Source organism: Dermacentor silvarum, chromosome 9, assembly GCF_013339745.2.
Source record: "Dermacentor silvarum isolate Dsil-2018 chromosome 9, BIME_Dsil_1.4, whole genome shotgun sequence".
In the NCBI taxonomy this organism is placed as follows: domain Eukaryota; kingdom Metazoa; phylum Arthropoda; class Arachnida; order Ixodida; family Ixodidae; genus Dermacentor; species Dermacentor silvarum.
In genome coordinates this window covers 133312426-133326779 of record NC_051162.1, presented here as the reverse complement: position 1 = coordinate 133326779, position 14354 = coordinate 133312426, and the positions used below count along the sequence as shown (strand labels likewise).

The 14354-nt window shown below is 46.5% G+C and overlaps 2 protein-coding genes across 9 annotated transcripts in view; one reads left to right on the top strand and one right to left on the bottom strand.

Annotated features, from left to right (window-relative positions):
- LOC119464396 (ras guanyl-releasing protein 3-like) overlaps positions 1 to 14354 on the top strand; it is a 125260-nt gene that overhangs the window by 79482 nt on the left and 31424 nt on the right. The window lies entirely within an intron of this gene.
- Positions 497 to 14354, bottom strand: part of LOC119464395 (uncharacterized) — a 60783-nt gene continuing 46925 nt past the window's right edge. For all 3 annotated transcript variants that reach the window (XM_037725341.2, XM_037725339.2, XM_037725340.2), the window contains 2 exons: positions 7587 to 7880; positions 497 to 5582 (listed from right to left, as the gene is read on the bottom strand). In XM_037725341.2, the coding sequence (XP_037581269.1) occupies positions 4727 to 5582; positions 7587 to 7873 (1143 nt within the window). In that variant the 5' untranslated portion in view covers positions 7874 to 7880 and the 3' untranslated portion in view covers positions 497 to 4726. The remainder of the gene's footprint in view (positions 5583 to 7586; positions 7881 to 14354) is intronic.

The window sequence follows — 14354 nt, the reverse complement described above, 5'->3', positions numbered from 1 at the left end:
ATAGAAAGTACCATACAAGCTAAACTTAATCCCGCGCAAATTTACAGGAAGGTCTATTCCTGTTAACCAGTTTCCCCAGATAGGATTTACGTTTAATTTTACGACAGCGGCAACAATCATGGCAATATAAAAAGCTTGACGGTCATTGCTGTCACCCTGGTATCAAAGGGGGAAACTCCTAGGATACATTTATCCCAAGTAACGCCAGGTTTGGCCTAATTGTTCTTATTTTTTATTCTGCGGTTATCGAGTGCCGCAAAGCAGACAAATGATTTATTTGTGAACTGTGGAGATTACCGTCCCGAAACTGCACAGCAGTTTACGATTGACACGCCACAAAGTGGAAGGCTCCTCCGGATAAATTTTCACTGCGTACGCTTGTTTACCGTGCCCACAAAGGAAAATATACGAGAGCTTTAACCTTTATTGCCCCATCCGAATGCGACCTCCGCGGCCGGATATCCGTTTCGCGCCCTCGGGCTCAATAGCCCACAAATGATTTATGAGCACAAGTGGTTGTAGTGTTGTTATTGTCGCAAAGTACTTCGTTTGCTTTCTGGCGCCAGACAGCACGCATGCGTGCATCCGCACATCCGTGTCAATTACATAATGCGGCAGTGATGCGTAAATAGTGCGCATTTATAAAGCTGTGTTTAGATAGAAGTGCCACTTGGAAGCAAATCTAGCTTCTTTAATTATACTTTCAGGCACCGTTTTGTCCTTTTCATTCATAGAAGTTGCAATTGTCGCACTGCACTGATGCATTTTGTCACGAAATCGTCTGTGTACAGAGAAATTGTCAGTGCATCTGCTTTGCTGAACTCAGCCAGCACTAACAAACTATCAAGTGATGACGTGCTTTCGATTATCTGACCATTCTTATTACCTTCTCACAAAACGGTTAGATAGTAACAATGAGGAGAATATAAGCGGATCATTGGCAGGTAAAAAAAATTTTCATCGGAATATAAGTTACCGTGCGGAATGTAACAAACAATAATTTTTAAGTCAGCTCTTTCAGGGGCCACGTTAGCGGCTCCTCATACGTTAGAACGATGTGTGTGGGATGTCAAATCAAATCAAACCAAATGAAATCTTACAGCGACGCTGTATTTGGCTAGGATCTGGAAAAAATTGCGTCCGAGACGTTGACAAAAACAAATAACCGTGTGGGCCGATCCTGGTGATAGTGCAGAAAGGGTCCAAGCTCTATGGCACATACCCCTGTGGGCTCGGGTACCTGTGGCGCGCGCTTGAACTACCCTTATCAATGAATGGACGCACGGGATTGACGTGCAACAAGGGCGTCGAATCCAGGACGGGTGGAGTCGCCATCTATGCAAAGACCGACTGCATGAGTGCCACCCCGTACGATGTGCCAGTCGTAAATGATGCCACCGTCTCGGGTTGTGCGGACGTTTGCGCCGTGAGGCTAGAAGATGGCACAGTAGTTGCTGCGGTATACATCCCTCTCCCAACCTCAAAGGGAGAGATCGAAGTTTTTCTGACTGACGTGTTCGGTTGGGTGTCTATCGACAATAACACATCCATCGTCGTCGTGGGGGGACTTTAACGTTGACATCAGCAGACCTGACGGAAGGTTGAACTCATCGTTCATGTTGGAACGTTTCGGCTTAAAGGGTTGCAATGAAGTGCATGTGCCAGCAACAACACGCAGCAGGTCGTGTATTGATCTCACATTTAGCAAGAGTGTATCTGGAATCAATGTGCAACCAATTGCAGTTTACCATAGCGACCATAAGGCAATGATCAATATGGTGACCAAGTGAATGGAAGTAAAAAACAAGACTAAAGTAAAGAACAAAATTATGTGTTCTGATTTTGAAACATTCAACATAACCACCAAATCATAAAAAATAAATATATTTAAACAAAAACCAACAGCTTCGCTGGTCATCTATCTTCACATAATGGAAGGGCTCTGAATTTTTTTATTAGAACATTACATGTCATACATAATGTTGGTGACACATCCAAAAAGCCCTTATTTGGCTTGACGGTGCTGTGCCGCTTTTGCACGCTTTACGTTCTTTGTGCATTCCCATATCCCCGCTTCGTGCAGGGTAGCCATCAAAAACTACCTATGGGTAACCTTCCTCTCTTTTTATGTGCCTCTTAGATTTGTCATCCCAGACTTCTTGGGACTACCTAGGGCACTGCTTTCAGTCAATGATCGAGCATTGGGGGGCACAGCATCTCGGGCTGTTTGGAACGCCAAATTATAGCAGCCCGATAGACGGTAACCCTCTTTGTGTTAGCTGAGCTTCGACAGCTGTGGCTACTCTCTGCGCTAAAAATCCCGTATGCCCCATATGCTTTGCATCCATAATCCTATATGACCCTATAGGATCCTGTATGAAAACCTGTATGTTCTCATATAAATCCATAGGATCTTATAGAATTATGGCACGGGGTATGTGGGCCGTTTCAAACTGCGGAAAAGACCTGCACGAAACTCAGTGCTGCTCGAAATAAGCCAAGTTACCAACCCTTTCAAGTTGGCAACCCTGTTTGATGTGGCGCGCGCTATAGTGTTGCTTCAAGAGGTGTTAGCCTGTTGCTCCGTCTGAGCATCTCCTCTTGGGCATTGCGTCAATATGCAATGAAGGACGAAGCGAATTCGCCAAGATGGCGAAATTCGAGCGTCAAGTGAAGCACCGCAGATGTTCAGCGTTTGATTAACGGCGTCCAAATATGCTCCGCACAGCACTCTTAATGTCAATCCTTGGCCGGATGGTGTGCGCTGCGCCAACATCAGGTAAGAACGTTGGTATATATGTACTTTTTAGCCACCGCAATTCCAGTGTGCTGCCGCTGTTATTGCAGCAGTGACCGAAATACCTTTCCAAACAGGGAGTACAATTTCAGACTTCAAATAAGGTTCTAAACTTTTTAATTTCAAGCCCTCTCTTTTGATTGAACGCAGTTCTCTGAAAATAGAGACCGCCGCATGCGGTCAAGCATCACCAGCGTATTTTTGGCGTCGCGCAGGGTATCGCCATAACTAACTTTGTGAGCACGATAGGACTTCAGCACCTGTCTTCTGATGCCACGCTACTTGGATCATATCAAGTTGCGTAGCTGAACACACAAAAACCATCTTGAAGAACATCGTGCTAATCGTTGTCCATCAGCCGATTAATTATGATTTGCTGCTAGCATTAGATTTGAACGAAAAAAATTCTATAAAGAAAGTGGTGTCTCGCCCCCGTCAGCAAGCGCTTGTTCCAGTTGTTTGGAACGCCACAGATTATACGCTCAGGCAGACCGGAAAACCACCCAATGTCATAACATGCACAGTTTCTTGGTATATATGTACTTTTTAGCCCAAGCCTACACGGCGATCACGAGGCTCAGATCTGCCACTGCTGTTTCTCACCTCTCAAGACACTTTAACCAAAGAGTGGGAAAGTGAACGGTGCCTCTGGTAACTAATTAAAGACAGTTGGTCGTATCTCTGGTGTCCATAGGCTGCTTCAAGACGTGCAGCTTGTCCTGTTTGGCGAGAAGCCTACGTCGCAAGGGCACAACACATTCGTTCTTCAAGGCACAGCCGTTACAGACTTTGCAGACAGTACAACCATTGAAAGCGCGTGGTATTAAGAAAGTAGTTCACAAAATCGCTTCTGCATTCACAACGCCTCATCAAGTGTTATCACGACATCACTGACACATCAAGTATCCAAAGGCCGTCTCGTGAGGCCCCGTAGGTCCACCGATAAAAACGCCAGCTCTTCTTTCTGAGGCATTTCAACTTCGTTCATATCTTACTTCTGCAGTAGAACACAGTCTTCGGCTGGTGAAATTTACTGAGTTTTCAGCTTCGAGAAGTCGAACCTGGATTTACAAACTTAATGCACCTGCTTTGTCACGAAAAGCTTTGTAGTCTCGCTTTCCAAGCAGGTGGAAACTCTTGGTTGCCGCATCTCATCATCCGGTGAATCGATTCGTCATTACTGCGCTCTGCTTTGCAGAATCATAAAATTGGTGACGAAGTTAAGGAAGCTGTTCGGTAAGGAGATGAGAACGTCGAACTCGTACCGACACAACTCTTCACATCATACACAGAAGCTTTCTTCAAGATCACCACGCCTTCCTCTCAGACATACCCAGAGAACTGTGGCTATCGGTCTTCGGAAATCCCCTTGTGCCACGAACACATCTACACGAAGATGGCCTAATTAGTTTGAGTGACAACGTTTTGTTGCGAAGGCAACGCAGTGGCGACAACGTTTGGAAATAGCCGTTGCGCTTTGTTTTCTGGTGTCGCTTTCATCACTTGGGCACTCGCCCTCCTAATGCACGCTGTCACTGTTACGAGTTTTCAGACTTTTTCTTCATCTATAGATTTCACTGAATGAATTTTCAGAGCGCGATTTTTGTTTCCTTGACTAGGCCGAGTTCTCTCTTCAGAACGTTTTCACCGGACTACTCGGACTACTCCATCCCATTGCTGTGCGTCTTTAACTAATGCTTCCTTTTGTTTACCGAGAGTCTACTATAGATCATCTAACGCTGTCCTTCTATGCGAAGGTGTGGCTTAGATGTATACTCTTGGCGCGCATTCGTCATCAGTGTTTAGCAAAGCTTAGAGCAAGTGAAGATGCCTTCGAGGACGGAATGCAGCTGTTTGATTTCAAAGCCGTTCCTTGTGACATTTCCAAGGATCTCGGGAGGTCTAAATCATCCAGCACATAGCTCTCGTTCAGTGGTACCTGTACGCGTAACTCAGGTGCATGCCCTTGGCGTGCAGTTCCTGCGCCTCGAGCTGCTTCTGTAGGTACCCGCCCCACTTTGTTCCGCGCCGGATGGCCACCCTGAGCAGCCAGTTGAACATGTTCCTGAACGTCCTGTAGCGCAGCAGCAGGTTGAAGGTGAGCCAGATGAGGCAGTAGCTCCACCAGTCGTACAGACTGAGCGCCGCGTTGAACTCCAATCCGACCTGCCTCGCCCAGTAGGCCATCATGCCTTCGTAGCTAAGGAAGATGACCAGCACGCGGACGGCGCTGATGATGTCCTTGCTCATGGCCGAGGCCTCTCGGGACGCGTTGACGAGCCCCGGCTTGATGAGCTTCTCCTGCATGTCGAGGCACACGTCGAAGGTCTCGCGGTAGCTGCCCGAGCACAGGTTGTACGAGTCCGCCATGCCGAGCTTGTAGCCGACGCACCTCCAGAAGTGGAGGACGCACTCGAGGTCGCGCTCGCTCAGGAAGAGCCCCAGCTGGCGCGGGTAGAGCACCACGAGGCCGACGAAGGCGAACTGCGTCACCGCCATGTCCAGCTGGGAGAGGTAGGTGGCGCCGGTGACCGGGCAGCGCCTGTTGCGCAGCTGAGCGCTGGCGTCGCGGTGCATCTGGCGCACCTTGGCGATGCTGAGCGCCGCGGCGTCGTCCGGGCCCCAGATGTCCCCTTCGTACCAGCACTTGACGTGCCGCAGGGTGCTCAGGTACCGCCGGTACAGGGAGGACAGCGTCGAGGAGCGGCCCGTGCTGGCCAGGGGCTCCAGGATGGACGGCTTCGTCACCACCATGGCGAGGCCCACCAAGTGCGCGAAGAAGAAACTGCACAGAGAGAAAGCCACAGTGTGGACGTTGAACATGCGTTTTAAGCGAAGGGATTTGTTTATGAAAGGCGCATGCGCATGGCCATATTGGTCTCATATGGGTTGCTGTGGAGATATTGAGGCACAAAATACGTCAGCTATTCCACTTATCTCTGCTCTACAGCAAATAAATAAATAAATAAATAAATAAATAAATAAATAAATAAATAAATAAATAAATAAATAATAAATAAATAAATATATATATATATATAATATATATATATATATATATTTAAAGAAACATAAACCTTTCATGATTTCACTAAACCTCAAGCCACTGCACCAAATGCGGGATACAATTTAGTCTTCGCGACAAGCTGTGTTGTATAAAGATGTTACACAGTAGTGACTTCAATGTTTTATACTGTGGACTGATTGCAAAATGAGCTATATGTTTGTATCTGTTATCCATGCGGGTAGATGGAGGACTTCTTCACGAATGGCAAGTTTATATGGAAAGTGCGGAAACATTTTGAGTATGCAACTAGAGTGCAGGGCTTCGGGGAAGTTTGCAACAAGGCAAATAATGGCATAGACGGGACCGCCGCACTAATGGCGCGTTAAGTGATCGGCTTTGCATTGCTGCACCACCGGCGGAAGCCCACAATATCATCCAGAAAATTTTTCTCTTCATAAACGCAATAACACAGTGTCTATGGACGAAAACCACAATGTTTAACTGCGACATAGTGACTCAAGGATGGAGCGCTAGAAGAGTGATGTCGCGACAACGCACTTGTTCGTCACATTTTGATCATTTGATACAAGCCGATAAATGCCGAATAAAGCCTGAACGTTTTAGATTTATGAATTATTTATAAATGGAAATACAGAAGACATAGGACTTCTGTATTCTGTTCTCTTTTGATGTGAAAGCCGCACAAAATCCGACGCAGTGAGCCACTCACCGCTCAATGTTCGGCCTGGTCACTCAGAACAATTAAGCAGTCCTAAATACTCGCGAAAAATTCGCGGAACACACTTGTTACAATTGCCTCGAAAAATAATCCCACCACCGGGTTTTTCAAAGCTCATCGAGCCTACTGGCCACATGTATATCTATAGGTTACGCGACACATAACCTGTTAGCACTTTCGGGTAATAGAAAGCTTTAGACCATGCGGTCTTACAATAGAGAAAGGCGCCTGATCGTACAGTACAGATTTCCATTCGGCAAAATAAATGGATGAATAAATTAATAAGTATTCATTTGTGCCACATTGTGCATTAGTGGGAAAGAAACTGTCTGTTTATTAAAATAACTTATAGAGGAAAGTCTGGCGCTGTGATCGTCCAGCTGCCTTGTGATTGTTGGGTAGTTGATGGATTATATATAAGCATCACGCGCGCGGCTTCGGACGTCCTGGTGCCGTTATTCTTTATGTTTTATATATCTGAATTTCCAAGCATTCATAGATTTCTAAAGACAGCAGCATAAGAAGTCACCCGCCGCGGTGGCTCAGTGGCTAAGGCGTTGCGGTGCCAAGCACGAGGTCGCAGGATCGAATCCCTGGAGCGGCGGCCGCATTTCGATGGAGGCGGAAAGCAAAAAAAGTCCATTTCCTTGCGTTGTAGTGCACGTTATAGAACCGCAGGTGGTCAAAATTAATCCGGAGCCCTCCACTACGGCGTGCCTCCTAATCAGAACTGGTTTTGGCCCGTAAAACCACAGAAAGAAGAAGACAACAAGTCTCTGCACACAAGCACAATCATTGTGAATTGTTGCAATTTACAACGCGATATTTTGCTTAAAACGATCGATTTGCGAAGACACAATGCCGTTCGAATCCGGATGGACGAAGTATAGTCAAATCCAATCACTACCCGTTGTTCCCATATGCCGGTCTAACCGCTGTACCTGCATCTCCCGTCGCTACTATGTATATAGCACCAGAGTTGACTCCAGTAATTTCAGTGCATAGGAAACCCCGCATGCCGGCGAGCGCGGGTTGGCGTATACCTGAACAAGTGCTCCCTGAAGATCTCCTTGGCCCTGTGGAACTTGTGCGCGTCGAACCACTCGGGTCGGTCGCTGGCCGAGCGTCCGCAGTCGCCCTGCTCGTTCTCGCCGCCCCTCAGCTGCTCCATGGTGAGCGCCTGGCCGCGCGAGGCGAACACCGAGCAATCGCGGCGCGGCTGCTGCACGACTCGCGGCCCCTTGGCTGGGGCGCCGCACTCGCGTGAAGACAGGAAGCGGCCAGCGTCGTCCCTCCCTGCCGCCGTCTTGAGGCCCACGAAGTCCCGCATGGCTGGGCTGCGCACGCACACAATAAGCCACGGATCAGCACATCCCGCACGCACGCCAGACGTTGCGTGCGCACAACTACGGCTGCGCCACATCTCGCTGTATGAATTACTGCTGCGAAGAGCGCGAGCCGGTCACTCGAGCTGGTGAAGCGTTACCGGCGGGGAAAGGAACTAACTGTAGAGATCCAACGCACGTTTGGGAATCTATGTGAAACGAAGCTGTCGTGAAGCGGTTAATACAAGGGGGTTCGGAATAAAAAAGATGGCCGACACCATATAGGCTGGCCCTACTGTGTATTATTACACTTCTTATAACTGGGGAGGTACTCTGTAAGTGTCCAGCGTGGACATGTCCATTTCGTCTGCTGTTGAAGTTCTGATTGGCTGGGCTGGGGTGCCCGTTAGGAGGAGCCAGGCGCCACAGCCAATCAGCACTTCAGGAGCAGACGTAATGGACATGTCCACGCTGGACACTTACAGAGTACCTCCCCAGTTCTAAGAAGTGTAATAATACTCAGTAGGGCTAGGCTGTAAGTGTCCACCTAGTGGACACTTACAGCCTAGCCCGTGGGCACTGTCGCAATCGCAACCCCGTGCCCCCTGCCACTTCGCCTCTCGCAAGAGCGGCGAGCTGGGAGTTGCCACTGTGCATTGTGCACTGTCTTTCTCCTGATTTAGAGCGCTGTAAGTGACGCATCAATGTGATTACGGCATATTAATCGCAACCCCGAGCAAGACAACAGGCGTTGTTGTGCGGGCGCGTCAAGTGAGTGGCCTTCAAAGTCGCGTGGTGCATCACCGCGCAGTCCGTGAGAGGATTAGCCATGTTCGATTGTGTCGCGGGCATTTCTCAAGTGCTGCCTTTCCCATAACCTTGGTACGTGGGTGTCGCGGAGGGGGATTGCCGTTCTCGCCGACAGTGACAAAGGAGTCAGCACTCGGCCTCTCACTTTATTTTACGACGGCAGTGCGCAGTAAGGATGAAAATAGGCCCTGCCGGCAACCGCATCATGCGTCGTTTCCTGTTTCTTTGTGGCATCACATCGCGTTATAATCGTAATAATTTTTTCCTTTTTATTATGCGAGACCAAAGGACCCCCCTCGCATTATATTCATGGTCGCGTTGTTTTCGTGCTTACACGGTACGTTGTGAGTGGTCTATTCGGAAAGACGGCTTCAGCAGACAGCAAAATCCGGGAGGGCTCGCCTATAGAAAGCATCGCGCTTTAACATGACCGGAACAGGACGGGTTACTAGTTGTCACGACCGTTTTTTGCAAACTGTCATTACTTGATGTGCTATTTGTGTTCGTTGGGACATGCAATGTGGTCACCTGACAATGCGTATGCGCGATCAGACTTTTATTCATATTTATTGCTATATTACTCGTTGCTTTCGCTTTTTCTGGCTTGTCTAATTGAGCAGGCCAAACTTTCATATGAGCTGTGACTAAGGGAAATAAACTAGCTGGCACCACACATGATGCCACACTCTCTGACACACGCACCAAAAGAAGTAGCTAGGAAAGGCACTGCTTTATTTCTCCCTCTTTATTGACTGTTGAGAAACGGGAAGCTATGTTACATAAGAGCCAGCTGCCTATTAAGGTTAAGGAGAATAAGCGTCCCACTTGCACCCACGTTAATTATTAGAAGGTTACGCTCACCGTGCAATAAAAACGCCATTTTACATAAGAAGATTCGAAGATTTGCCTTTTTCTTCAATAATCATTCGATTACTCTAACTGCCCTACGCATCGCACGACTTCACAACTTCATAATTTCCACAAGAAAAGCAGCTAACCTCGTTCGCTCTCTAATCCATACCGGTGTCTTGCTGTCTCTTAACATGTCACCCAACCATATTCCTTTCCTTTGCTTGCAGTACGGTGGCCCTTACTTTTTGTCCTACGTTTCTTTTTTTATTATTACTGTATGTATACGTAGGGCAGTTTACCCTCATGTGTGATTCCGGCTACTACTTGCTTAGTCTAACAGTACATATCAATGTTAGGCCCAATAAATAAATAAGTAAGTAAGTAAGGAAGTAAGCAATAAATAAATAAAAGCAACATTTATAAAAGCCGGACAGCGCTTGCGCACTATTCACAGAATGCTTAAGTACTCTCATTGCCGGTACGCCACACTGAACACATATGCAATAGAGCTTCTTTGATTTCCCAAAAGTTTCAGCACCACAAAATAGTGCACGTAGAGTGCACTCATTGCACAATTCTTTTTCTCCAGAAATATCGGTAAGTTGCTGGTGATGATTTAGGAATGCTTTCCATATGTGCTGTACGCCCATTCTAATTCCTAAGAAAATTTCCTCTTTATGAACTGTGACTACTTAGCCTAGATGAATGTACTTTTACGCAGCTTCGTAAGGTTGACTACCAATCACCAATTATTCTATTACAGTAACAAACAGTATTGACATCCTGTGACAAGCGCTGAACACGCGAGCACACTGTGTGCGTCGGTAGTACGGCACGCGCCTCCTGCAGGTTGGTAGCTGAAGTTTATTTCCATCGTCTCAAAGTACAGTCATTCGATCGTGGCCTCATATCGGTCCTATTACGGAGATGCTTGATTGCTGCCATCTCGAACTGTTAGCGTTGACGTATTCTACCTGCGACAACGAAATGCACGGTACAGTCGATTCGTATGCATGGGGGGTCCGTTCAGTGTTTCGTGACCTTGTTAATTTGGCGTTACTAGAAACAAAACTGAGAAATTGTTCACGGAACCGCCCAAAATGGTGGGGCCCATGAACTGAAAGTATCATCCTCTTAGCTGCATCTCGCTTTAGGAAACGATTGAACGAAGTGTAGAATGCTTGAAATGAAAAAACACAGGCTGTCTTCTCATATGCTTGTACAGTTTGATCAACTTCCTTGTTTGTCTGAGTAGTCTTATTCAAGCTTATCGGAGGTTTTTCGATGGACATGGCAGCTGCTGCCGGCGGGATCGTGAAGACGCGAGGCTGTGCTATATGCAAACAAAACCATGACAAGCATCTTAAATGATCTCTCAAACTTGGCGAGGTTGCGTGTAGTCTGCGTGCATTAAGCGTGCACTAAGGCCCTCGGAAAATGTTCTTCGACTCTCTGTGAGCTGAGAAGTGATGTCGAAGTAAAATATAAAAGTGAAACATTCGCACCGTTGTACTGAGAGAATTTTGGCTAGCTTATCTTTTTTTTTTTTTCTGTCGACATTAGAAGCTATAGGGCATTGTGGCACATGAAGGTAGCACATGATAACATCCTCTACAACAAGCTTAATAATATGTCTGTAGGTGATAATGAAACTGTCCGAAATGTCAGAGGCTTTGTAAAAGAAAACGCTCTACGCTTTTAAAGCAGTAGCGTACTTTTCGAAGGAATCACGAGAGACTAAAACAAAACATGCAGTTAGAGCACTGCACGGGCCGGATTTTTCGGCCCGAGCCCGGCCCAGGCCCGCTTTACAAGGCCCGAGCCCACCCCGGGCCCGTAATACAGAGCCCGAGCCCGGCCCGGGCCCGGGCGTACATGACCGAGACCAGCCCGGGCCCGGCCCGGGCCCGTGGTTCCAAGCCCGGGCCCGGCCCGGGCCCGGGCGTTCATTACTAAGCTTAGCTAGGGCCCGCGTGTGCGTGACCAGGCCCGGCCTGTAAGAGAAAAAAAAATCTTTTTTTACTTACAGATTGTACCGTATCTTTCAGCCTCACGTTCTCGAGGTTTAATCAGCTGCAGTATATAAGCAATAACAGGCCGAAATCTTTGTTTCTCCCACGGGAACATCAGTAATCCAGCCCATTGCCTGTGCTGCTATTTTTCCGCTGGTGCACATGCACTTACCTTGATTTGTACGATATGGTTCTATGATGTCATTTAGTATGCAAATATACAGGGTGTTACATTTTAGCTGAAGCAAAATTTTTAAAATTGCCTGTTGCAGATTGCACAATTATATAATAATCCTTGATCTAAACTACTCGATGAGGCGGTCATTACTTCCAAGAGAAAACAGAACGCCTAATTGAAGAATTAACATAATTACGCTAATTAACTTTTTCATTAATTATTTTACGGCACATCTTTCAATCTACGAATTATAGCCGCTGAGTTCGCAGGCGTATCCACTTGGAACGAATTCTCAGGAATGAACCAGTTTCGAGATAATAATTTTCAAAGTGTCCGACGAAATCAATCAAATCAATTTATTCTTCAATTTACATGCTTGACGGTCATTTTGGACTAAAAGCTACATACGTAGCTTGACGTGACCCGAATCACCACGCAAGGCAATAGTACGTCAGCAAACAGTGTGCGCACATGTACAATAATTCACATATATTTCCAGCTGTCGTTGGAATTCCTCACGGACGAAATAGCTATGAACGGAAAAGCAGAATATTTCCGTCACGGCGAGTTAAGAGAATTAGGAAAAGTTTTAACAGAATGCATTTTAAACCACACTACAATAGCAATCATCATCATCATCATCAGCCTATATAAAGTATACAATAGCAATACTAGCTATACAAAACAAGGCAACACCACCTATACAACATAGCATGAGACTGAATTTTACCAGATTAACATTTGCTAATAAAACGAAACAGGATTTACATTATATACTCAGAGCCATACACGAAGGCAGAATAATAATCACATCAGATATATTACAAGCTACCAACGTATTGGCTGAGTTCTTTCTTACTGAAATTATCGACATTTTTGTATTTGTTCAAAGTGAATGGTAGGCTATGTATTAACGACTGATGCTTATAGAGTGTCCTGAAGTATGGAATTGACCATATCTCAGGATTTCTTGTATTCGCATTAATGTGACGACGCTCTAAGGAGGATAATTGTTTTATGTAGTTCCAAGCTAATTCTGACGCGGCTGGCCTAATGAATGGTCAAAACGCGTAATTGAATATTTAACATAATTACGCTATTTAACTTTTTAATTATTCATTTTACGGCACATCTTTCAATCTACGAATTATAGCCGCTGCGTTCGCAAGGCGTATCCACTTGGAATGAATTCTCAGGACTGAACCAGTTTCGAGATATTAATTTTCAAAGTGTCCGACGAAATTAATGGGCGTTCCAGTTAACTTTTTGAGGAAAACGCTGTTTTATGCATTGAAGCACAAAAGTAACTGGCCTTAGCGCTAAAATAATGCAATAGTATCGACACTGGTAATAGTCCAATCGCAAAAGCGGTAACATGGAAATGGTTTGAGGAGTGGTTCTTTGTATAATTTATTTTTCCTTACGCGGAAACAATGCTTGTTTTTGTGGAAAATAAAAATAGCGTAGCACTGCCGGCGCAATGCTTAAGAGACAGCGGACCTGATGGGCACATAACTAGTCCTGGCTTTTGGGCTAGGCTAAGTACTGCCAAGTCATCCCCAGCATTCCCCGTAATTTATTTATAATTGATTGATTATCGATGAGCTATTTATTGGCTTTCGATTTTCTATCGCAAGATATTGGCCACGTATTTGGGCTAGGCTAAGCACTACCAAGTCACCTACAGAAGTTTCCAGAATTTATTGGTTATTGATCAATTATCGACTAGCTATTGATTGGCTATCAATTGCCTATCGATGACTGACTAAGTTTAAGTAGTTCCCACCATTCTTAGCTAGACTTATCCAGGCTCAGCTTCTCTAGTTCACAGGTGTATGTGCCATTGCGCTTGGACCCTTTCTACACTGCTACCAGGATCGGCACACTTTTTTTTGATTCAGCAGACACATTGCGCCCGGCTGAAACAGCTCGGCTGTTAAAATGAGAACATCATCTGTTTTACTATTTTCTTCGATAAGATATACAGTCATCCGATAAGATATACAGTCAAGAGAGCGGTGTGGATCAGAGAACAGGGATAACCGATATTCTAGTTGACATTAAGCGGAAAAAATGAAGCTGGGCAGGCAATGTAATACGTAGGATGGATAACCGATGGACCATTAGAGCTACAGAATGGATACGAAGAGAAGGGAAGCGCAGTATAGGACGGCAGAAAACTAGGTGGGGTGATGAAGTTAGAAAATTCGCAGGCGCAAATTGGAATCACCTATTGCAAGACAGGGTTAATGCGAGATCGCAGGGAGAGGCCTTCGTCCTGCAGTGGACATAAATATAGGCTGATGATGATGATGACAGTCATTTTTCACATGTGACTTCAGCTTGGCACAGAATGCATTGAATCATGTAATGCATAACGGTTGCGTGTGCTCGAAGGCCTACTTAAGTCCTTTAATGAGCGGGCCCGAGTCTGGCCCGGGCCCGTGGCTTCAAGCCCGAGTCCGGCCCGGGCCCGCGGCCTCAAGCCCGAGCCCGGCCCGGGCCCGTGGCTTTAAGCCCGGGCCCGGCCTGAGCCCGCCAAAAAAAGCGCTTCGGACGGCCCGGCCCGGCCCGCGGGCCGGGCCGGGCCCGGGCTTTTGGGCCGGCCCGGGCCCGTGCAGAGCTCTACATGAT